Consider the following 26,544-nt stretch of genomic DNA (forward strand, 5'->3'; position numbering starts at 1 on the left):
CAATTTTTATTTAGACATCTCAATTAGGCTATTTTCATTTTAGACACCACATGTCATGTTTTGTTGTATCATTTTAATACTTTTTTTTTATAATCAGCAAAAATATATAAGAAGTGTGTGTTAAACACGCGAATGACATGTAAAGTGTCAAATCAAATGATTGTCATTTGTGTATAAAATAATTCTTAAATAATTAATTTTGAGAATAACAAAAAGTAGCCAATGGATTGCTAACACATGGCATCTTTGTCCACATAATTTTTTTTTAACCAATTAAAAAAACTACTTATTTTGCGGCCTTCTATTGTCTTCTTCTCTAAAATACCTATTTTGCAGACCCCCCCCCCCCCCTTCTTGAGCTTCTCAATCATATACCAAATGCAGTTCACAAGACATAAAATTTCAACTTGAACATATAACATCATCTGATATTTATAATATCTGTAAAAATATCAAATCTTGAAATTGAAACTCTTACATAAAAATTTAATTTGAATCAATTCAAATAGAAGCAACCTATCAAATCATTCCTCACAAAATAATAAATTTCAAAGAGGAACAAAGCTAAACCGTGGATTCGGATTCTTTCAAATAAATAACAAAGCAGCAAAATTGAATTGAAATCATCAAAATTAACTAGGAAAAAAAACACTTACAATGAAGCAAAATGTGAAAGCCAATAAAGGTAGAAGCATGAAAAAGGAGAGAGAAAGGGATCTTAGGAAAGTTGAAGGAATCAAAAATCAAATATATTCTCATATGCAAACATTACATTCCTTCGAGAAAGAATCTCATGATTATTTTTACATTTAAATCTTAAAATAAGTCTCTTCCTATATTTTTAAAACATTCACCATGAATTGAGTTAAGTTTGAAAAAATAGTGGTTGAAAAATGAGGGAGAAGATGAAAAAAATAATTAAAAATTGACTAAATAAAAATTTTTCACTCGTGCATAACGAGTGTATTACACTTTCTATTTTATGTAATCAAAAACCTTAAATAAAATGTTTAAAATAAATAAAATTTAATTAAAATATCTAAATAAAAATTAATTTCAATTTTAAAGGAGATTATCAACTTTTTATACTAGTAGTTTACAAAGAGAGGAACAAATATTCAATACTATAATGTGTTCTTTGCAACCTCTTGTCGCTGCTTTTAATTTGTCCCCTGTGATATATATATATATATATATATAAAGAGCCAAAGACAGTTCAATTCACTGTGCAGTCACAATATACAAATAAAAAATTAAATAGGAAAAGACAAAAGAAGCAGATTCATAAAATCATTTCAAGGCACGCTGGAGCTGTCTAGCTAAGACTTTGAACTGCACAAACTTTAATTTTTTCGTCTCATGTCCAACACATTCTGAACCCTTTTAAATTCTGTGTTTTTTTTATTATTATTTTTTAATTTCTTACCCGATATACAAAGCCAATATTAAAGCCATAAACTAAATTTGTATCGCGCACTGTAGGATTCATTTGATGATGACGCTTCCAACATAATTTTTTCTATAGCCAATATTCAAATCTGAAATTTTTGATTAAAAATGAAGCAATCTTACCGCTGCACCATAATTTATATTGATAAATTATGTGTTTGTTGCTTTGCAAAGATTATATATTAACCACTCAGATCAATCATTTCATCACGCCATAACTATGTTGTTTACCTTCTTAAAGTGAGTCCATCAAATGTTATTCACTTACTATTTTATTTTTGTAATAACTCGCAGATCACACACACAAAAATTAATTCCGTACAGCGGCCAACCCTTAGTTGTTGTAGGCAAGGATTTTTGAACCTGAGAACTTTGTTATAAATGTCCCAAGGCAAAACTATCTGAGTCACCTCTGCATTTCTTGTTCCGAACATATGGTGTAACACTTTTTTTTTTCTTTTGTTTGATATTTGATATTCATAATAATTATACCAGATTAAATTTAAATTTACGATTCAAAGTCCCTCATTAAGGAAAAGTGCTCCAAGAGCGTTCAAATCTAAAAACGGTAACTCTTTATTTGAAATGACAGTTAATTAATTGTACACAAACGGCAAGCAGTTATTTCTGAGTTGAAAAAATAAAATGGTCCAACACATCATTTATTTCACAGTTGCAAGTACGTTGGCCAAGACATTTTTACAGTGATCATTCATTACAATGGACCGTATATATAACAGACACCACATGAATGATCAATAATGATAAAAAACATCAATCATGCAAACAAATTATATAAAGGAACTCTGATTATTGAAATACATTCAGTACGAACTATCGATTATTAATGTAATCTTTTTCTATAGTACAATTTAAAGTAACGACAGTTTAACTTCAAAAATTATTCTGTGTCTATGTATGTTTGCCGTTTGAAGCAAGCATGTTTTAGCGTTAAACAAGCACCCAACCTATATGCAAATAGTTATAAGAGCTTTCTTGTAACCTCTTAGTGATCCGTCAAGTTCTCAAGTGTAACATAGTCAAAACATAGCAGGATTTCTCATTATATTTTTTATTTTCTTTTTTTACTTGGAGTTCTTGATAGGACTGGTCCACTAATTCATAATTTATAACTAACTCAAAATACATATATTTTTTGCTCAATTTTTTCAAAATAAATAAAGGAGCGGCTGCCCCAAAATATGTAGCCAAGTGGTTATAAATTAAATTTAGAAGTGAGAACCATAACTGGTAAAGTTGTTGCCATGTGACCAGGAGGTCACGGGTTCAAGCCTTGGAAACAGCCTCTGGCAGAAATGCAAGGTAAGGTTGCGTACAATAGACCCTTGTGGTCGGGCCCTTCCCCGGACTCTGCGCATAGCGGGAGCTTAAGTGCACCGGACTATCCTTTTTTTTAAGTGAGAACCATAATTTCAGGAGACAAATTTGGTAGCTAGTCAGGGTCTGCAAGTATGTTAGTTACGAGTGAATATATATATATATTATGCAGAAATTAATTATTCTTTCTTCTATTTTTTTACATAAAATAATAAATAATTTTTTTTATATATTAGTTATGCGCATTTTTAAATTGTTAATCAAATGTAGTATTAAATTTAGAAAGAAATATTAAAAATACCTCCGAACTTGGCGTAAATTATTTGTTTCGTCCCTGAACTATTGATAGGCTTAAAAACACTCCTCAACTTGAAAACCTAAGCTTACACCCCACCCATTTCATACACCAAAATATGTCATTCACGCGCCACACGTGAAAAATTTAAGTTTAGTTCGTCAACATGAGTAGTGTTTTTAAACTTGTCAATAGTTCAAGAACGAAATCAATAATCCGCATCAAATTCGAGGGTGTTTTTGATACTTCTCTCTTAAATTTATTCATAAATCACTTATTTCTTTATTATTAATTATAATTATTTTTTTATATACTTTTAAAATTTATAAATTAAATAAATAAAAATAAACATCTAACAAAATGCTCGTTGAGATATGGGCCGGGCGGGTTGATGGAAAGGGGCAGAGACTGATGCCAAAACTATGGAAAAATTACTTAATTGAGTATTTTTTAAAAATTAATTATTGATTTTGACGAAATTTTTTATTTATTATAATTTATAGCAATATATAGCAATATTATGATAAATATACACTTGTATTAAAAGTGAATTATGCATACAATATAAATGTATTATAAGTATTTTAAAATATATATTATGTTTGTGTAGTAAGAAATTAAAATAATGTATTATAAATTTATTAAAGTATGTGATAAATGTATTATCTATCTATAAAACTTGTATTATATATGTTTTATAAATAATTATCTGCAATATGTATTAAAACTGTATTATAAATATATTATAAGTGTTCACTGGAAAAAAAAATTATTGCTATAGATAAATATTTTTTTTAATATTGTATATTTACGTAAGTTTCCCAAAAATAATGCATGACCCGATTAAACAATGCTACAGTTGTCAAGCAAGCAAAAACACGTGCTTCCCAACACCATCATCATACAAACTGAAAGAAAAAATTTATTCAACTTTTTCTAAAAGCACTGAATCACAGAATTGATTCCATAGCTTTCAGGTAAAGAAAGAAACACTTAAATTCAACAACACTAATACTAGCTTTCATCATCATTGTTAGTTATAGCGCTAAACGAAGAAAATTATCCATGTAATTAAACAAGAGTTAATTCCCTGCATATTTACATAATCCATGTAACTGAAATTGTTCTTGAAAGTTGAGGATTACATTACCAGGCAACTTCATTCATTCTTTGATTCGATCGGTTCTGTTTGGCCTGTTGTTACTATGGTGTTTCTTGTTTACAGCTCCGCTGTCTTTTTTCTGATGCGAAGAAGAAGAAGAAGAAAACAGAGGAAACCCAAATACCCCAGATTTAGAAGAACCTCTAAGAGAACTGCATACTGGAACATTCAGAACCGTAGTAACACGAACATTAGCTGAATAAGACCTTTCCACGCCGCCTCCATGTTTGTATCTAGGTCCACCATTGAAGCTGCTTGGACTACTTGAGCTTCTTCCTAAGTTGTGGAAAACTATCTTCCCTGAAGAATTCATGCGAGGACTATCATCAACGGAGAGACCCCGTATAGTACTTGTTGAATCAGCTGGTTGTCTGTGTATTGGACTTCCAGCTGCCAATCTAGTGGGGATAGGATTTTCTGACGATAGAGCTCGATGTTTTACTAATCGTATTCTAGGAGGATTAGGATTACTTGGTTTATCAGAATCAAGGGAAAGCCTAGGAAGATCATCGTGTTCATGGCCGGAAGAGGAAGACGATGAAAGAGATAATCGGGAACTAGAAATTGATATGGACTCGTTATCTGTATCCTTATTGAGCAACGGAAGGTTAAGAGACGAGTCATCAGTGGAGGATGATTTTGAGCTGAGATTGAGGAAGTTCTTCAGAGATTTATGAGCGTTGGAGCTATTGTTTTGAGCTTCGTGCTTATCATTAGGAAATTTCTTCAAGCCTAGAATCTCCCTCCACCGACTAGAACACCTTGGAGCTTTCGGAGAGAATAGATACGGGTCCGTACGAGAAATCTCATTATTTCTCATACGAAGTTTCGGCGTCTCCGGCGACCTAACACCGGCTGATGTAGACGCAGCCACCGGACGAACCGTCGGGAGTAGCTGAGGCACGAGTTTTCCATCAGAGAAAAGCTCATCCGCCGGTAACATTTTCACCGGATCTTCAAGTCGAAACTCGAAATCCACCTTTTCATTGACGGAAACTTCCGGATCTAATACTTCCGGCTTATCCTCAGCTGTTTTCTTCTCATTGAAGATTCTAGAACTCAACCAGCCGTAGGACTTGTACTTTTTCGGAGAACAATCGAGAAAATTCTCCGGCGACATACCGACGTTGTTTACGCAAGCTGAAGCCATTGATTTAGTTGCTTCAGTGAGTGAAAAAAAAAACAAAGAAAAAATACCCAAAAACAAACTCAAATTTTGCAGTTGTATAGAATGCCGAGCAGCTTCAAATATATGGAGTTGCAGAGAGAAAGCTAACTAGCTAGGGTTTAGAGAGGGGTTGTGAAATGTGAATATTATGGAGTTTCGTTAAAGCTAAGCATAGCATGTCCATTAATGAGACATCACTAAAGATAGATGCACATTAATCGTCTCGTTTAAAATTTTTACTAAATACATATAGAATTAATGTTCTAATCAATAAATATAAAGGGCAGTCCGGTGCACTTAAGCTCACGCTATGTGCAGAATCTAGGGAAGTACTCGACCGCAAAGGTCTGTTGTACGCAACTTTACCTTGCATTTCTGCCAGATGCTATTTCCAAGACTTGAACCCGTGACCTCCTAATCACATGACAATAACTTTATCAGTTAGATTGACTGTTCGAAATTTGTCTAATGAATAAATATGAAAATGTATAATTGGTTGGCTCATTCGGCATATCATGGCGATTTGGACACCATTTTGCATAAGTTAGATTGCCTGTTCGAAATTTGTCACCTATATTTTTGTCAACTAAAAATGAAAATGATGTTGCATCAAAGGTTAATTGATGTCACGCAATATCATCTCATGTGAAAATTTTACTAAATAAATATAAAATTGATGTTTTAACTAATAAATATAAAATTCTATAATTGGTTGGCTTGTTCTGCAGACCATGGCGATTTGGGCACCACTTTGCATAAGTTAAATTGCGAAATTTGTCACCTATATTTTTGCCAATTAAAAATGAAAATGATGTTGCATCAAAGATTCGAACTGGAATCACACTCCGCTGGTGAACTATAAAGATCTGTTTAAATATATGATAGTTTTTCTAGGTATTTACATATATATATTGAATTCTTTTCGAAGTTAACGTGTATTCTCAATCCATCATGTGGGTCCGTCTTTGAGTAGTGTAGTGTAGTAGTAGACAATTCGATGCACAACTCATTTCATATTCATATAAATTTTTTTAAAAAATTACATTTCAATGGATATATGAACATGAAAGTTTGATAAAGGATCGCACTTCAAGAGATATGATATCGATAATTTATCATGAAAAATAAACTGTCATAGGAAAATATAATTCAATGAGGAAGGAAAGACGTGATAAATTAATATAACAATTAGTTGAAAAACGTTACCTAGCTATGTTAATACGCAATAAGTTTCCTACTAAAATTAATGCATGATTTTATCTCAATTCATGATGTTAAGTGTTGGATTAATTTTCCTACTAAAATTAATGCAATCCTCTCATTTAATTAGATCATTAATGTTCGGAAGAAAACTTAAATATGTTATCAAATTTTGAGAAATTTTTTATTTATATCACCGTTAAAATTTTAACTCATTTAATTTATTTTTGTTTGAGAAAAGGTTTATTCATAAGATTATTTATTAACTGACATGTCATAGATGAGTTAAACTTTTAACGGATAACATAGATAAGCATTTTTTCAAAATTCGATGGACATATTTAAACCTTTTTCCTTTTAAAAAATAATTTAATTAATGATGTGGCAAAATCGTAATTGACCACGTGTAAAAATTAATTTTTCAAAATCGAAAGTATTTTCAGTTAACAAATAATGACATGGATAAGTCTTTTCTCAAATGAAAATAGCATGAATAAGCTAAAATTTGAATAGATGACATAAATAAACTTTTTCCGTAAGATTTGGTTCAAATACTAATATAATTAAAGTAAATTAATTGAAAACAAAAGACTATTAATTTTACATCTTTAATTTTTATAAAGTTAATGGGTAAATAATATAATTATGTCTTACATATATTTTTACATGCCATTTTTAATTAAAAGTTTCTCTATTCGAATTCTCAAACTCGAAATCTATGTGAATATGATCAAATCATTCATTAAAATATGGATAAATTACATTAATAGTATGGTGGGGGAGTCGAAATGTGGATATTTAGTCAAATAAAAGGATGTAATTTTTATTTTATTTTATTTTAAAAGATGGAATAACGAAGAATACAAAAATGAAACTAAAAAGAAAAAAAAAATTAACATAATTAGAGGAGGATGGCTCTCGGAAGTATCTGGATGGTGAATATAAAATATAAATGACAGTGCTGCCATAATTTATTTATTTATTTATTTTGGTTATAATAAATTTAAATCAACGTGCTATGGAATAATTTTACCCTCTATCCAAGATTTTTTTCCCCCAATTTCGAGGTAAATCTTGCATCGTATCTCATGTCTTCAAATCTTGTTTGTCATAAGAAAATTATTTTAATATTTGACTAGTTTAATACATATTTTTACATTTGAAATAAAATTAATTTCATTCTTTAATAGTTGATGCATTTAAAATCATAAGTTTTTTTTTTTGAAAAAACTAACCTTTTTAAAATTTATGCTTGGTTAAATAATATCATATCCAAAAAGATAAAGTATTTATAAATATTGAACTATTTTAACATGTACAAATACTAAAGTTCAGTAATTGTAATACTAGTTTGATATTCAATAATGGTAAATACAGAATTTGGTATTTGAAATTGTTAGTAGAACACTTATTTGATTATCATTACAAATTAAATAATTATTTTTACTTTAAAGAGTTCAAAACTTTTCAAGTACTCCCTACGTTACTATTTTATTGTCACCATTTTAAATTTTACGCTCCTTAAAAATCTAGGTAAGTTAACTATTATATTCTTATTTAGTGTTTTCTTGGAGTCAAGTTTTTAATTAATGAACATGAGTTATAATTTATTTTAATTAATTAATTTGATCAATGAACATGAATTAATTACTTAATTTTTTTTATGTTGGTGAAAGACACATTTTCAAGGCTAACTGCTCTCACGAGTAAAATAGGAAGGCTGTCATATATGCATTAATTTTATGAAATAACAAGTACTCAAAGAATATCTATTTTTAATAAGAATTACATACAAATAAAAATGGAGGGAGTACAAACATAGCCATTCATAACTTTCTTTTTTTAATTTTTAAACTTGAGACTATCATTTATGCATTAATTTTGTGAAATAATAAGTACTCCTTTATTTCATATTAATTGAATTTCTAAGGTAATGCACACATATTAAGAAAAACATTTAAGGATAAAATTTGAATTATATTTTTCCCTATTACCCTTTTGTTTAATCAGCCCTATAAAAATGATTAAATATAAAATCATAAATACAAATAGTCTCTTATTGAAGTATAACTTTATAAGTAGTGTAGTTTACCTCATAGAAAATTATAAAACTTCATTAATGCAAAGGATAACATGAAAAAATATTCAAACATTTCTCTTGAATTTTGAACAATTCAACTATCTTGAATAATAAAAAAAAAATCTAAAAATTTAATTAATATAAAATAAAAAAATATTAAAAAACATATAATTTTAGTAAATACGATATATAAATAAAAATGGATAGATACAAACATAGCCACTTATAACTTTCTTTTTTTAATTTTGAACTTGAGAGCATCATTTGGATAACGACTTGTAAAGTGTTGGAAAAGACTACTTTTCACTTGTACTTTGTCTTTTTTGTGCTTTTCTTGAGCCCGTATGACAAATAGTGACCAAATACAGATAATTTAACATACAATTGTCACCTAAAATACTGTTACCTAATCCACTACAAATACAATAGTTGATATTATGATAGCGTTTGGCCTTAAAGTAGTTTTTTAAAAAAAATTAGGAATTTATGTTTGTTCTAATAATTTGTAATTACTTGATAAATATTATCAATAAAATTCCCAAGTTCTAAAAAAAATAGAATTTGAGAAGTTTTAAAAATTTAAAAATATCCCTAAATTTTTATATTTTATAAAAATATCAATCATTTATTAATTTTAACTATATATTTATTTACCAATTTGCTCCATTAATATGATCAACCAAGATTTTATAAAAAAATAGTTTGTTATTACCTCCTCCGGAAAAAAATAGTTTGAGTGACAAGATTTGCAAAAAAAATTATTTTTAATTCGATTAATGTATTGCTCTTATCAATTATGTTATAAACTTTTTTTTAACGGAACATGTTTATTATAAAATGATAATACAAAGTTATGGTATTTTAAATAATTTTTAGAACTTACGAGTATAAAATAACATTTTTTAAAATTTCATCAAAACTTGGAAAAACTTGGGGCCAAATGAATAGTGCAATTTCACCAAAAATTCTCCAAAAAATAACTTGTCAAGAATATTTGGAAATTTGGAGCCAAACAGGGTCTATATTTGTTATAACAAAAAAATTAGTATTTTTATTTATAATAATCAAATAATTAAAGATTTAAATATTAGATAATATTATAGATATATGATAATCAATCTATGTATTATAGAGAAATTTGATTATATAATTTAGAATATAGATATTACTTGGTCCTAACCTAACCATCTAATCTAACTATTTATGATTTCATATCAAGTTTTTACTTTTTCTCACTTTAAATGTGTTTAATAAAAAGACGCAAGTACAATAGTAGTGATTGAGATTTTTCAATAGACTATCAATTTTCATATTTCAAAAGTAAAAAAACAGCACAACTATGAAAATTGAAAAGTCAGTGTTCAATTTAATTCAGTTGAAATCATTATTGAGGAAAGTCTAACTAATCATTTAATTTAATTAAGAATAGTCATTCATAATTTTCTCCTTACTTCTGTGGAATAGAGAGAATAAGAGGGACAAAGTTAAGAAATAGTTACCCAAAAAAATATTATGGGAGGGGTAAATTAACAATAACTTTTAACACATGTTATTAAATATTTCAGTGTATTTAAAAAATGCATTAACTCTGTCTATTATTAGCACTTTGTTTGATACATTTTTTAGCCTTAATTATACACTCTATTGTATATTGAGGTATGTATTACTAATACATGTATCACTAATACAGTAATATAAAGGATTTCAACACATGCATTATATTGATTAATAATATAACTACCCCTCAAATCCATCTCAAAATGTTTTCTATTTTCCAAAACTAAAGAGTGTGGAGGGTATTTTTGTAAATATTTTTATTTTATTTTATAAAAGTTAAGCAAGGCTTGTTATTTCTAACACATAAAACGAAATAATATATAAGAAATAATGTAATGATAACTAACATCAACATTATTAATACACTAATTTAATCAATTTTCTTATACATTCTGCCAAACGACCTTTTGAGTCTGTTTGATTGACTTATTTTAAGTGTTTTTAAATAGTTTTGTAATATTTGAACATTTTTTTTTAAAAAAAAAACATTAAGCATTTTTTTAAAATTAAATTATAAAAATAAATCAGAAGTCATAAGTTATAAGTCCGTCCGAACAAACTTTAAATGATATTGGCCAAACTTGATCCATAATTCGAATTCAACAAATGCCTTTTATCAATGACATTTCAGAAATTAATAAATGTCTGTGTATGTGCATGCAAGTTAGTATAATTATTATTATACTTTAAATTGATTTGAAATAATTATTTACAAAGATCAATTATCACTAATAGTACTATATGATAAAACTTTTAAGAGTCGCTTGGTAGAGTGTATAAAAATAATGTTAATATAGTTATTAGTTATGCTTGCATTAACTATACATATAATATTCTTATGCATTATGTGATTTGGTATATTAAAAATAACATGGATTGCATAAAAATATTTATTTATAAAAAATATTCTCAACAATTATGGTGGAAAACATGTCAAAAGGATTTTAAGGGGTAATTAAAACCATGCTAATACATGAATTAAATCCCCTTGTATTAGTAATACATACCTTAATACACAACAGAGTGTATAACTAATGCATAATATATATAAAAAAAATTAAATATAGTATTACTAATAATTGAGTTAATGTATACATTATTTTTGCTTATACACTCGACCCCTTAGATAAGTAATGTGGCCATTAATGCTAACATTGACGAAAACGAACAAGGTATTGGATTGGGCTTTTTGTTGCTGTTGATGAAAAAGCCTACTACGTGAAGCCCAAATTCAGCTGGAAATTACTGGACTTATCATCCAAAAAACATTGAATGTGGCACTTGCTAATTCATCAAATATTCTTCATTGCCATATAAATACATTATTATATTTTGAAAACAATATATTCTGTATTTTACGTTGCACACAACTATTTATAGTGTATTTATCGGTGTTTTAAAAGGCATTTATGGGGCGAGCTTCAGAGTAAGGCATAAACAAAATGTATTCGAACAATTAGTATTTAGTAGGAGCGACGGCATTGTGAGGTCTAAGTTTCATCAGTCCAGTTGTATGTTTAAATGTTGGACCTATTTTTGTTTGGGCTAAGCCGAGTAAACACTCTCCTAGATTTAAATTAATATTGCTAAATAAGTACTTAAATTAAAACTAAAAAAAACATAACATTCAACTTGTAGTTAATTTTAAGAAGTTGTTCTTTTCAGTTTTTCTACTATTTAGCTGATCAACTTAAAGTCATTTTATGTTTAAAATAAATCAAAAAAAATAATTAAATTTGTTTGAATTAACTTAGAAAAATTTACATAAATATACTATATTAAGAAAATATTTTTCATTGATAGCAATAATATTTTTTTCATTGGACACTTATAATACAATTTTAATACATATTAGCGAGAATAATTTATAAAACTCATATAATACAAGTTTTATTTATGGATAATATATTTATTACACTTATAATACATTTGTGTCAATTTTCTTACCAAACAAGTATAATATATTTTAAAACACTTATAATACATTTATATTGCATGCATAATGTTAACTAGAGAAGGTAGTTAGGCAAGCTATCATGATCAATTAAGCTAACTAAGTTTATTAAAAGTTAGTTATGATTAGTTCTATAATAGCTTCTAAATATAATCTATAAATACACATCCTATTCATATTGGATGAGTTAACATGATCTAACTCAATAACTATTTTCTCTCGTTAGTTTCTCTTCTCTTCTCTCTTATTTTCTCTGCTCGTTCATTACTTTACAAGCTCCATCAATGAAGTTATCACACAATTTACTTTTAATACATGACTCATATATCATAATATTACTATATATTACTATAGATAATAATAAATAATAAATATTACTTTGTAAAATAAATAAATTGGGCGATCCTTTTAGCGATTACAAGTACAAATTGCGCGTGTTTTTTCTCAATTGAAAAACTTTTGAGTTTGCAGAAATGAGGTCATCTTCTTCTTCATCATCGTCAAAGCAAGCTGCAGATAACAGTCGTGGTATTAATGGTCACATCTTAACCCTTCATCAGCGCCTTTACAATGCTCTCAATCTCGGCACTAGGTAAACATAACTTCATATATTTTTCTTATAAGCTTTTTCTCTTACAGTATTGAAATGTGTTGGGTCCTGATTAGGCGTAGATTGATGATTCTTATGAATTATTGGGACTCCGATGTTTCTGTGAGATTTATTTTTCATACAAATAGTAATGTATTGAATCGAAGCTCCTAGAGCTTTGGTTTGGTTCAACTGCACGGGATGTGTCGGTGAACCTAAGTGTATGGGCTCATTATCTGCTGAGTTTCCAAGCTGGAACAATAGATTTTTCGGTCATAAATATAGTAGTGAAATCGGTTTTGGATTTCTCGTCAGCTTTTATTGCGAACGTTACACTGTAAGGAATCACAGGGAAGAAACAATGGCCTTGGAAGCGAGTTTGAGAAATAATGGTACCTCTCGAGGTGGCTATTGTAACAAGATGCTTGTTTGACTAGCTAGAAACGTTGCACTGAGCAGCAGATCGTTGAGCCGGTCTGTTGGGCAAACAATTTTGGCTATAGCCAAAGGTAGGAAAACACACAAATCGTAGGCAGTAAAGAAATTAAAAGGAATTTAAAATTCTGAAGCCTAGTAAGCATATTATTTGCCCCATTGAGTTGTTCCAAGCTAAAGAATTCCTGCAGACTCTCATTGTCAACTGCATATATATTGCTTCATCCAGTATCCCCTCAGTGTTTGTTGGAGCTGCTGAACCCTTCTTTTTTTTTTAGTTATCGAAAAGGGTTCAGCAGCCTATTGCCACTGCTTGTAATTCGATTAAAAGAACAAAATGGACAAACAAGTCTGTGCATTGGCAAAGGGGAAATTGCCAATTTGATTTGTTTGAGGGTTGGGCGTGAAAGGGGAAGTTATTAGGCTATAAGATAGACTTAGGAAAGTTAATTAAGGGTAAAAGGTCAAGAATAACCTTTTGGGAACATAAGAAGACCATAAAAATAAAAGAAAACAACCTTTTAATAAATTCCGTTGGCCAAATCATCGATCTGGAGGTCTCCTCGCCAAACTATTCAGCGTGTCGCTGAAAGGGTGCTTTAGATCGCCAAAATATTGTGAGTCTGAAGGTTTTCAGGCCAATTCAGTGATGTAGTTCGGCGATACACCGAACTATTCGGCGAGTCACCGAAATGATAGGTGAGCTCGCCGAATTTTTCAGTTCGGACATGCTCCAGTAAAACAACCATAACTTTCTACTCTGAACTTCAAATGATGCAAACTTCGCGGCGTTGGAAAGAAGACTCATAGATCTTTAATTTGATAGGTCATGGTCACCTAACTCTTTATATGATGAGAGATATAGTCATTTGAAGTTGACCATTAGACGAACTTATGCAAAGCCGATAGAAATGTTTTGAATTTGACTTGATTTTAGAGATCCCTTATGACCCTAAACCACATCTAATAAACTTCAAACACTTAGGAATTGATCCTAACACATATATACAATTAGAATACGCATATGAAGAATGGTTCGGGTCTTAGCTTAAAAAATTTCGGGGTGTTACATGATAACTGCATGTTTCTATTGGGGTGACAATTATTCGAATATGACACATCATATTCTTTACTAATTTGCTAGTTTCTTGTAGATATTGCGATGACAAGGGTCAAAAGTGGCATTATTCTGATATTGAGATACAAAGACTTGTGGTTCGTTCAGTTGATGCATTTCTTGATAGTATATCTGCTGAATCATTACAACACCAAGTTGTGAAGGTAATTCGTCTTCCACCTACCAATCTTGTATAAATTTGGAGAGCACTTAATCTCGTATTTTTATCATGTGGATCGCCTATTATCTGTTGGTAAGAACGTGCAGGAGATGGCAATGAAGTGCGACTTGGAGATGCATCATGTTCATGCATTTTTTTTATTTTGCCTTTGTTATGCAAAAGATATTTTATGGAAAACTTTAGCCTTCCTGAATAAATTTAACTGGAATAATAGATCCATGTGATGAAAATCACACTGAAGGGCAATCCCAGTGCTGCTATGTGCATCTGGACCCCCTCTATTTACAAAAGAGAGTGATGAATTTAGGTTGTCTTTGAAACAGCGAACTTTGATGTTAATTTTCCGATTGTGATACCCAACCTCGTAGATGTGAATAAGGATAATTAGACTCCAGATATTTGATTTCTTCCGATGAAAAGCACATAGTTGCGAGTATTTTAACTTGTAGATACTGGTACTTATAGAAGAACCTTCTACCAATACTTGCCTTCTCACTATTTACCTTTTTTTCCTTTTAAAAGCATATATCGTAAGTAATTCAAATTCGCTATTTTATTTTTTGGAAGGCAATATAGACTTGACTGGTACTATTTCCTGTTAGTTGTGTGTATCTCTTGCACGGATCAACCTGTTTGAATAACTTTCTACCTCCGGTATTTTCTTTCCACCCCAGGAATCAGTTGGTGACATTGTTGGAGCTGTAGGAAGTATTCTAGCATCAAAAAGTGAAGCCACAATGAGATTGGCCTCAGATGTAGCTGTAAAGATCATCCGCATGATACCAAGTTCAATGCTTCAACCTCACTTTTCCAATCTCATTCATCCTTTATCATCCTTGTTAAGTTTCCGGCAATTACGAGTCGCCATATCTTGTGCCTCTGCCTTGAATTTGATTTTATCAAATCTGAGTTCTAAAAGAGAGAAAGAAGTTTGGGAGATCTTAAAAACCACAAATGTGGTTGGTGATCTGGTTGAGAATGTAAAAGGATACTCCATTGAAAATAAGGCAACTGAGTATTTCCAAGAGATGGCTTCTCTGCTAAGTAAAATTTTGTGGCATTGGCCTCCTTCTCGTTTTCATGTTTGGACCGATAGGAAATTGTTTAGTATCTTAGATACTGTCAAGCTCAACCCTGATTGCTCCATCAGAATTGCAGTTATGCAGCTATTTTCTGCTTTAGGTAATCATATATCCTGCAAATTTTTCACCTTTCTTCTCTCTGTGCCTTAAGAGTCATGGTATTGCATTCTTACTTTTGGTGGCAGCTCTATGTGGCAATGGAACTAATAAGCTTTTGGAGGATAAGGAAGGTCTTGTAAAAATCATGGTGGACAGTTTGGACAGTTCAAACCCGTATTCCGTCCAGATAGAGGGATTAAGACTTGCTCAATGTTTAATGGTAGCAATTGATACTAACTTTATCCTTTATCCTGTTTAGGAGCTCAAGTTTTTTTCCTTCGCTTACATTGAAATATTTTAATTTCTCAGACAAGTGAACAAGGATGTTCAAAAGTTATTAAATTATCTTGTGAGCCCCTTGTGCAAGCCATTATTACCTTAATGAGTAACTGGAGTTTGGATGCTGGAAAGCTTGCTAAGTGCCAAATGTCCGTACTAGTCGAGGCATGCCGTTTAGCTCTGATCACTCATTGGGAAGGGGACCACCACTTCTATTTTTGGAAGGCAGGAATTGATAGGGTTCTTTTTAGACTTATCATTGGAAATTCTGACACAACTCAGCAGTCTCTACATAGCTCATCTCTACAAGAACAAATCATCAAGTTAGAAGAGGTTTTTGATACAGAGGCTCTTCTTCCACTGAGACCATATGTTTGGGATATCCTCGGATGCCTTGCAGCAAATTGTATGGAAGATTTCTTTCCCAAGATGCATGGAAATGAGACTGTTTTTGATGTTCTCGTTGTTTGTGCATGGTAATCGAACCCAAGATCTTGGTACAATTTCAATTTTCTTCAAGTTTATCTATATACACACACATACATCACATGTACACATACATATTATATTACATAGATATATGTGTGTATGAAGTTATTTTGTTTACAGCATGAAAAAATGTAGAATCTCCTAGCAAGTGTATTGACATGAAACATTTTCCCTAATCACCGTGCATGTGCTTCTGTTTGTTTTTGTCTTTGAAAGCTTGGCCTTCGTGGACTCTATCCTCACCTCTCGCCAAATTTCTCAAGGGAGTGTTTGTCATTCTTCAGAGTGTGAACCGGCTTCTAGAGCAGTCCTTATGATGATTTATTCTCCCAGCAAGTACATTTCTTCCAAAGCAAGATTCATCCTATCTGAAGTTCTAGCACTGAAGGGAAAGGACTACGTGGGATATTTACTGGATAGTTTGAAAGCCGCATCTTGTGAAAACAGGTTTGGAATACCGACTAATTTTAGACTTGTCATAAGCTTGACAAGTCTGGCATGTTATTCAGCTCTGCCAATGTATCAGAAGCATGTAATTCAGCATGGAGGAATAGACACGCTGTTGAGGTTCATTAGTTGGTGGTTAGACAATCCTGTCCATCTAAATAGATCTAGTGTGGCTTCTCATGTGCAAAACCTTTTCAGTGAACGGACTTGTTGCTGGCCTTCTTCAGAAGATTGGGAAGGTGAAGATATGCTTTTGCTTTTTGGACTTGTGGCCCTTGGTGAATTGATAAATGCAGAAAATCGCTGTGGCATCTTTCATAACCGGATGGAATTGCGAGCTGCTTTTATAAGAGACCTCCAGGATATCTGTATAAACAATTCTTACTCTGGACCACGATGGTACGCTGCCTATATTCTTCGACTTCTTGGATTATATGGTTTTCCAAGTAAGTTTGGGAGAGCATTTCGGGAACTCCTTACTGACAATGAACATTCTGATGTGGAACTTATAATTAAAAATCAGGAACCCATGCGTGTCCATGGTGTTATTCTTCTGGTTAGATGCCCATCATTGTTACCTCCTGAAGAATTGCTTAAAGAGAAAGCATTTGATCCTTCTTTTAAGCAGGATTCAGATTCATGCAATAGGTTAATCACCAAAGTTCGCCTCTCAGCTCATGTTGATTGTCAGTCATTGACAAAGTTACTAGAGTATATTTATTCGGGATCCTTTGAAGCAGGAGAAGACCTTGTGAAGAAGTTGAAAATTTTAGCCAAACATTGCAATTTGCAACCTCTAGTACATTTGCTCTGTGGAAGGAATCCGAAATGGGGAACTCCATTCCCAAGTTTTGACTTTACCTCTGCTCTTGGGCCAGCTAGACGTAATTTTTCGTATGAATCCTTTTTCACAATTCATTTTGGGCACTCGTATGTCATGTTAGACTTAGAGACAGTGTTTGTGTCTTTTTGGTTTAAATTCTCTTCCAGAACTCATTTTCAGGCATTTTTATGTTGGGGTGGATGCACTGAGTTGTTTTGTCTTTATGTAGATACAATGGTTTATTTGGCATGAGTCTGTTCACTGGCTAACAGCCTGTAGACTTTATAAATGGATAACATTTGAATCTATATCCTTAATGTGTGAAGTATGTTATAGATAAATGCTAAAGATTTCCTAATATGAGCTGTTGGAATTTTTCATTGACTTCTCTACTGTGTTAGCTATGTAGAAACATCTGAACGTGTTATAACTTTTAAGCAATATGCTTTTTGTATCTTAATTTATGCTTTTTGGAAAGTCTAAGATATGACAATTTTTGCCCTTTTTCTTTTGGAAATCAGGGATATTATTTTGGAGGCTGAAACTTCCGGACCAAGTAATCAGGACTGCAGTTCTTGCTCCAGATCTGTTTTACACCTGCATGTTCACAAAGTTATACTGTGGCCAAGTTGTGAATACTTACGGGCCCTCTTTCAGTCAGGAATGCAAGAAAGGTATTCCAAATAGGTTGCTTTATCATAATATGGATTCATAGTATCTCCAAATTTATCTGACAAGCTGGGATGAAAATAGTGTGTTCAAAGATCAAATTTTATCCTTTGAGTTTAGAGTAAGTTGACGTGTAAATATATTCTGTTTCTTATCCCTCTTCCAGTGTTCCATCTCTTTTCCTATCAAAAATATGATTTGAGAAACCGCTTAAAATTCTTGTAAGAGGAAAGTTTGAGCTACCCAACTCATAGCTCAACCTCTTGAGGTAAATATACTGCTGTCACATGCCTACCTCCTCCCAACCCACAATTCAAGAGGAGAGAAGTGCAGAAAGGAGAAATGTGGGAGGAATTAACAATGGGTCCATCTGCTTTGCTAAAACAATTTTGGGCTGTGGACCTCTCCATCCTTGCTGCTCTGCAAGCATCTAGTCATGTCTTTTTGTTTTGGGATCACACTTGCTACAGTAATTCCAAATAGCTACCATGTATATGATGGTAACGACTAGAGAATTGTAGCAAAGCTTGAGCACTAGGAAGCATACTTTTTTCTGTCCAAAATTTCCTTGTATACATGTTCAGATTAATTACATGTGGAATCAGCTGAAGTGTCATTTGGCTAAAGGTTGTGAAGCATATGATAGTGGCTCTAAAGAATTTTTTTTGACTAGAAATGATTATGGATTTGTTGAGACTATTTTCTCCTGTAGGCACAGATGCTAGGTTTGGTATTTTTACTGAACCTAGTTCTACCAAGTGCCATATGATTCCGTTTTCTAAAGTTTAGAAGTAGTTTTGTTTCTTTATTTTTGTTGCTACATATCTTTCTCCCCTTTTCTCCCAAATGTTTAGCTGATACTTAAATTTTTTTGGTTTTGTTTCAGCCATTCATTGACCATCAAGGTGCCAGTTTGTTGGGATTCCTTGGTTAAGTTAGTCAGCTGGTTCTATTCTGGTGAGTTGCCTAGACCAATATTTGGCTGTCTATGGGATAATCTGAGCAAGGAGGAAAAGCTGCACGAACTCGAGCCCTATGTAGAACTATGTTCGCTTGCTCAATTCTGGCTCTTAGAAGACTTGCATGACAAATGTTTTAGATTGATTGTATCCATTTTGGATTCCTGTCAGTACTTGTCTATAAAAATTATCCGGATGGCTGCTAACCTCAATCAGTGGAAGCTAGTCGAAGTTGCAGCAGAGTATCTAGCCCCTATGTATCACCATCTACGTAACTCAAACGAGTTTGATGCGTTGGATGAGCATCTCATTGAAATTATCCGTGCTGCCTCTGTTAAGTTTTCTCAAAGAAATGGACACTTACTCTCATTGACGCGATGTTTCTAGTCAGATTTTAGATAATACTACTTTTTGGACACGGACAGCATACTTTCCAGGCTTTGACAAGAATCAAGATTGGTTGGTTAAGGTGTTTAGTAATAGCTTGAAGGATGTGATGGCCATACTTCACTATCTGTCCCCTCAAGGTATTGCAAGCAAATGGCTTGATTTAGTCTGTCGAAGTCTTCCAACTCAATCAATCAATATTTAACAAGCAGTCATGATCGATTCTCAGCAACCGTGTGTTTGTGCGGATATTGGAACTTCTCTACGAGAAATATACATAGATGAGTTTTACATTGTACAGCTCTGTATCTGTCAGTGGAAAAACTTGTTTGGTGGTAGACCTTGCTCAGTTTTGCTTGGTAGAGAGCATATTTTTTAGAGGAGCTTTGATTCAGTGCGGATAGAAGCCTAAGCATTCATGCATATTTTGCTTCCCCTGCTTTGATTATACAAATTCATCTGTTGTGAGACGAAATTACGCGTGGTGTTAGACCTTGTTCATTTTCGCTCAACCAGAGTAAGGAAACATCATTTGAGTCATTGCCCCTTGTTGCTGTCCCTGCTTTGATTGTATATACCATAGTCCACATTAAGGAACTCAGACAATGTATATATAATGGCTAGTGTGCTGATCTTTGTTGTGTGTCAAAATTTGCTGTGTATGGCTGTCATTAAGTTGATTTCCTATAATTCAAGTTTAATTTCTCATCCGATGTCCGAAACCTTTTTTTGACTGTCATTAAGTTATGATTTCCTTTAATTCAAGTTTTTTTTTTTAATTTCTCATCCGGTGTTCGAAATCTTTCCTCAAGAAAGTTGTCTCTTAACTATCTCGAACTTTTAAATTTATGTTACTTGCTGTATACAACACGTGGACTGTATTGCTAATCTTTACGACTCAAAAGTTTCAACATTGTGTGATATGCTAATATTAAACACTTTTTAATTCTGAGTTGTAAAAACAGTGGCAGAGTAATGGAATCAATTTTTTAGTGAAAAGTTTAATGCTAAAAATTGTATAGATAATGATAAACATAGCTATTTACAATTTTAAACATCGGCACCTAATAGTGTTACCTTTTGACGAATTAAGAATGTTGAGAACGTGAAGTTTCAGCTTCATATTCTAGTAGATATAAAGATATTAGGTGGTTTCTTTTTATTTGTTCAAGTTTTGATAAATAAAGCTAATAATTAATTGAATTACATATGATATAATTAAAATTAAAAATATCTCGTGATATTAGTCTAAATGTATACTAACAATTAGTCTAATTGTGTATAAAATAATAGATACTCGTAAAATTAGTTGATGTTGGAGGTTTCAAATTTGAAACCTCTTGTCAGCAAAAGCAATGGATTTGCCTTCTGGATTGAACTTATCACACTGAGCTTGCCTAGTGTGGGTTAACTCTCTTGTGTGGTTTGCGGGATTTTATCCGTGCACATCCAAATAATAGCAACGGTGGATTTCCTTCCTCCAAAATAAAATAAAATTATAGTTAATGCTCTTTGGATCAGTTTACCTCAACAGCCCACTCGGCCCATTTTATTTATTTTCTCTGCCAGAAGCAGATAACCTTTTGCCCAAATTTACTCCCTCGACGTTTCTCTCTGGTGTTAGGGTTTATCACTGGGGGTTTCTGAGTAAGCTGTTCCAATGGCGAAACCAGGCCGAGGCCGTGCGGCTTCACCGTCAGGCTCGTCTTCTCGTTCTCGTTCCCGGTCTCGCTCTTTCACTCCTTCAGACTCTCACTCCTCCAGTTCGCGTTCTCCATCTCGATCTAGATCTCGCTCCAGATCAATTTCTTCATCTTCTTCTGCTTCCCGCAGTGCAAGTTCTCGTAGCCCCAGCCCACGCCTTCCTGCTCATCGTAGAAGGTTCTACACTCTCTCTTTCAAATATCTAGTAGTTGCATAATGCAGTTTTATAGTCATTTTTAGCTTATTTTCCTGTTTTAACGTTATATTCGTTGTTTAGAGATTTGTATGCTAGCTAAACGTCTAGTGTCGGTGAGTTGACTGACAAACTATAGAGTACTGAATGGTACGGGCCAAATTTATAGTAATGATTCGTATAACCAAACTCAACTTCCTTGAATTGAGGTATAGTAGTTGCTGTTGTTGGTTAATGTGCACCTGGCTGCTCGAATTATGTTAGATTCACAAGGGTTTATGACATTGAAATGTTTAAAGGTTGTCATGCTGCATTGCATGTTTAGCATGCTAAAGTTCAATCATGTTGATGATTCATTAGGAGTGTTTGGTTATTGCATCCTTAGATATCTTAGCTGGTTAAAGTTTTCACATATTTGAAATCAGTAGTTAGAAGAACATTATTAGGCACTACATCTTTCCAAATTTGGGTATATTGGGCATAGAGTAGCATGAATTCGCATTAAAATTGCTAGTTGCTTTTGCTGTTGCTAAATCTGAGTTTCGATTGTTGGCCGGTTAGATGTAGAGTGGATAGAGATTCTGTAATTTTGCATTCCCAATGTTATATAGGTCGAGAGGCTAGTTTGAGGCTTATAAGATATCCTCTGTGGTTGGCCTTGATTTTGTCATCATATATTTTTATTTATTTGTTATTGAGCTTAGACAGGTTGGACTAGCATGAAAATTTCTTGAAATGTTGCTGTTCTTTTAGTTTTCCATCTGGAGAAATAGCTAAAGTTCTGCTCCAGTCTTCGTATTTCTGAATGATCCTAAACCCTATCTTTTGTTGTTAATATGGTTTTGTTAGCCCTGCTGGAGTATCTAAGCGAGGCCGCTCACCACCACCACCCCCAGAGTCTAAGAAAGCTTCTCCACCTCCAAGGTAATGTTTGTTTTTTAAGCTGAGATCGGACTTCGGTTTATTCATGCAATAACTACATACAAACCTCTTCCAATAACATCCCAATTTCTGTTTTTTGGGGGAATTGCTCTCTTTTTCTTTGTTTTTCTCCTCTTCCAAATGAAAATAAACATACACAAGGTGGTTGGAATATTATGAGCCACTTTGAATGTGGACTCGCTTGCATTCATCAAGATCTGTTCTTGGAGAAGCATTGCAGCTGACCAGGATTGTTCAATAAATGATTTCAAATGTCCTTCAGTCTCTTTCCATCACAAGCACTTACATAGACGCGTTTGCTAGTGGTGCAACATTCAGCTATGCGTCACCCCTTCTACCTCTGTTGTCTCATGGTTTGATGAATGATGTCACAGTCAGAAAACAAATGACTGACCTTCATTTGTTGGAATTTGATTGTCTTTCTCTTTGCAAAATTATTTTTTTGGTAGGCGGGACAAAACGTATCCATTTTGGATGAAGTTGGTAAAGCTAGATACTAACACCAAATATCTTTTGATAATGCAAAAATGTAACTGCATATAGCACTTTTGATGGATGCATATATAGGCTTTTTGATGTGTAACACTTGGGATTTGATTCCAGGAAAGTATCTCCTATACCTGAGTCGCGTGTGATTCATGTGGATCAGCTCAGCAGGAATGTCAATGAAAACCATTTGAAAGAAATATTTGGTATGTTCAGCACTTCTTTCTGATCACTGAAGTGTTTATTTGCTTAAATTGTAGAAATTCTAGTCTGAGCTAAATAGTCCATTATATCAGGCCCATACCGAAGAACCTAGCCGAACTGAAATTCAGTTCGGTATTTGGTATGCACCATGGGAAGAACTGAACTCCCACCTCTAGTTTGACCCATTATTGTGAACCTGTTATCACACCATAAAGGTCCAACCTTTTACTGATAGATTCTCTTCATTCTGCTTATGTAGCCAGTTATATGTCATACGTTCTAGTCTAACCCTGTTATTGCAAGTTAGTAACAGTTCAAGTGAAGATAAAAAAAATTAACTGTTATTTTGGAAGCCTGGGTATGCTTGGTATCCTCATGGCGACTTAAGTGGGTAAACGGGAATTAAAGAATGGAACAGAATTGCTCTGAAAATAGAATTCCAGGCTTACAGGAAATGTTTGACTGATGCCATCGGTAATTTGATGTTGCTCTGTCCATCTCATGATCATCATGATGGTTAATGTCTCCAACTTTTCCTTTTTGCAGGTAATTTTGGTGAAATTCTGCATGTGCAGTTGGCCATTGATCATGTTGTAAGTTAACAAGTGCCATATCATTAGACGGTGTACAACTTATGTGAATTTTTTTCCTTTTTCCTTTCTAATATAAGAATGATATGTTGCAGGTTAATCTTCCAAAAGGGTTTGCTTATGTTGAGTTCAAGACTAGAATTGATGCTGAGAAAGCCCAACTACACATGGATGGTGTATGGTTTTAAGATTTGTACATTCACTTGGTAACTGTATCCAATCATTTTTTTTTTGAAATGGGGAATTAACTAAAATGTTTCGTTGGTGTTAATGCAGGCACAGATTGATGGTAAAGTAGTTCATGCCAGGTTCACCCTACCAGAGCGAAAGAAGGCTGCCTCACCTCCAAGGCCTGTTGCAACTTCCTCAAGAAGAGATGCTCCAAGAACTGATAGTGCTTCTGTTGATGTGGAGAAAGATGGACCAAAACGGCAACAAGAGTGTATGATATCCTTGTTATATTAGGGTGTTCATTTGCTGTATGATGCATTGTTTAATCTGGTGTACTTTGATATAATCAGTATCTCCTCGTCGAAAACCTGCCTCTCCCCCTCGGAGGTCTCCTATAGGACGAAGGGGATCTCCTAGACGTGCGCCAGATTCTCCTGTTCGTCGACGTGTTGACTCTCCTATTCGCCGTCGAGCAAATTCTCCTTTTAGGCGCGGCAGTCCACCGCCCCCAAGGAGGAGGCCTGGATCTCCCATTAGACGCCGTTCACCATCCCCTCCACCAAGACGTCATCGGACACCTCCAAGGTTGGGAATTTCACATTTGCTTTTGAAATCTTGGAATTTAGATGTGGACCTTTACTGATTAAGTCTTCAGCAGGGGCTCTCCCAGAAGAATTCGTGGCAGTCCTGTTCGAAGACGTTCTCCCCTTCCGCCAAGGCGACGGTAAATTAGCATTTTGATTTCATAAACTTGAATAGCTGAAGTAAACCATGAAAATATCTTCTCCTTTGCTCCATAACTAGAAAGTCCTTTAATGATTTGTATAATTCTGTAGCTTGTAGCGATAAACCTGATGTTACATACTTTAAAGAGGTTTTTGTAATTGTTAAACCTGTGTGGTAGCTTAGATATGTGATAAATATATACTTATAATGATGTTGAATAGTTGATTTCTGCCATCAGTTACTGTCAAAACAGTGTTTTCCATGATGGTGGCAATTGCTTTTCTAGCTAGTAGTTGCAGTACTTGTTATGTTAAAAATATAGTTAACTGTAGCCTGAACTATTTAAACAGCTTTTTGTGTTAACTAATGTATGTTTATAACTGACAGTGGTAGTTCATGCTATCTTTGTCTCCTTGTCTTTGTTTGTAGTTCTCCACGACGTGCTAGAAGTCCACCCAGAAGATCTCCGGTTGGTCGTCGGTCTAGCCGTTCACCTATTAGGAGGCCTATCCGGTCACGATCAAGATCCATTTCTCCTAGGCGGTAATGCATAATTTTGGGTCATCTTTATCACTTAAATGTCTAGTGGTTAATTTTAGCAAATTTTGTGTTGTATCTTTGAATTACTGGTCTGTTGCTATTTTTGTGGTCTGTAGTTTTCCTTTTATGCCTCTATTACTCATTTTAAACTTGCTTACTTTTTGGCACTTCCTACGCTGCATGTTCTGATGCCTGGTTTCTTTCTCTTGGGTGTATTTAATCTCCACGACCAAAATATCAGAGAACATAACGCTATTAAATTTCTGAAAGAATGTCATTTTACTGATTATATGATAAAACAATACTTATTTGTGAATGCTTCATGTATAGGGGAAGGGGTCCAGCTGCAAGACGTGGGAGGTCATCATCCTACTCTTCTTCTCCCAGTCCTCGCAAGGTCTGTGTTTGTGTATCTAAATTAACAATCTTATCCTTTAGATTGATTGTTTTTTTCCTTTGGGTCAACCCATTAGATTGTTTGATGTGGATATAATTTGCTTATTGTTTTAGGGACCCCGCAAGATTTCAAGGAGTCGCAGTCCTAGAAGAAGGTGGGTTCCGTGTAATCTCTTACTATTGTTTTGGATTCTGGATTCTTGCTTTAGTTAATCATTCATATCGTAGGTTTTTCCTTGCACTTGGAGAAAGCTGAACTCTAGAGCTAAGACTCTTTGCAGACCGTTTTGCAATTTGAATATAGAAATGGCCGATTTACCGGAAAACGACTGAGAATTATGTTTGTGTTGTTATGTTGTCGGATATGATATGCTGGTGCTTTATGAAAATGCAGGCCTTTAAGAGGGAGGAGCCCCAGCAACAGTAACAGCAGCAGTTCGCCTCGGAAGCCCTAGGTTTGCTCTTGCAAGGAATCCCGACATGGACGCTCCTTAATGGATGAGCTTTGTAATCTTAATTCTGCTGGAGAAAGAAGTCCATTAGGACACACTGCACCTCACTTGATTATTTCATTTGAACGTATGAATGTGAATGCTTTTAGTGATTGTATACTATTGTCCAAATTCACATTATTTTGTTTAGAAGCATTGCTGTTCTGATGATGTCTTCCTACGACAGTTTAACATATAATTGAAAATGTAGGAAGAGAAACATCAGAAAATGATCCTTGGTAGCAATATTGTCTAGGCTTCCATGCGTTAAAATTAACCAAAAGTTAAAAAGTTAATCTGCCTAACTGTAAATCTCTTCTCGTGTCAGCACTTTTAATTTGA

General features: G+C 33.2%; 3 protein-coding genes across 4 annotated transcripts; 2 read left to right on the forward strand and 1 right to left on the reverse strand.

The window, feature by feature from the left end:
- Positions 1–3,926: 3,926 nt before the first annotated feature.
- LOC129876557 (uncharacterized) lies at positions 3,927–5,653 on the reverse strand. The gene has a single exon (XM_055952015.1). It carries the CDS (start codon positions 5,392–5,394, stop codon positions 4,246–4,248), a length of 1,149 nt encoding a protein of 382 aa, XP_055807990.1. The 5' UTR covers positions 5,395–5,653; the 3' UTR covers positions 3,927–4,245.
- Positions 5,654–12,645: 6,992 nt separating this feature from the next.
- LOC129876999 (BTB/POZ domain-containing protein At1g04390) lies at positions 12,646–20,473 on the forward strand. Of its 2 annotated transcripts, none has more exons than XM_055952476.1 (8): positions 12,646–12,795; positions 14,382–14,508; positions 15,200–15,707; positions 15,793–15,926; positions 16,016–16,461; positions 16,691–17,815; positions 18,266–18,418; positions 19,300–20,473. In XM_055952476.1, the coding sequence occupies exons 1-8, from the start codon at positions 12,677–12,679 to the stop codon at positions 19,757–19,759; spliced, it is 3,072 nt and encodes a 1,023-aa protein (XP_055808451.1). In that variant the 5' UTR covers positions 12,646–12,676; the 3' UTR covers positions 19,760–20,473. The 2 variants fall into 2 exon arrangements, with proteins under 2 accessions (XP_055808451.1, XP_055808452.1); XM_055952477.1 differs by having other exon boundaries at positions 16,691–17,805; positions 19,300–19,438.
- Positions 20,474–21,320: 847 nt separating this feature from the next.
- Positions 21,321–26,432, forward strand: LOC129876501 (serine/arginine-rich splicing factor SR45-like). The gene is given in 13 exon segments (XM_055951953.1): positions 21,321–21,640; positions 22,506–22,580; positions 23,202–23,290; positions 23,835–23,881; positions 23,974–24,054; positions 24,155–24,320; positions 24,400–24,634; positions 24,708–24,773; positions 25,205–25,318; positions 25,646–25,665; positions 25,668–25,712; positions 25,826–25,866; positions 26,106–26,432. Coding segments are annotated over 12 exon segments (1,194 nt in total). The 5' UTR covers positions 21,321–21,419; the 3' UTR covers positions 25,861–25,866; positions 26,106–26,432.
- Positions 26,433–26,544: the final 112 nt, after the last annotated feature.

This window comes from Solanum dulcamara, chromosome 12 (genome assembly GCF_947179165.1).
Source record: "Solanum dulcamara chromosome 12, daSolDulc1.2, whole genome shotgun sequence".
Lineage (NCBI taxonomy): Eukaryota > Viridiplantae > Streptophyta > Magnoliopsida > Solanales > Solanaceae > Solanum > Solanum dulcamara.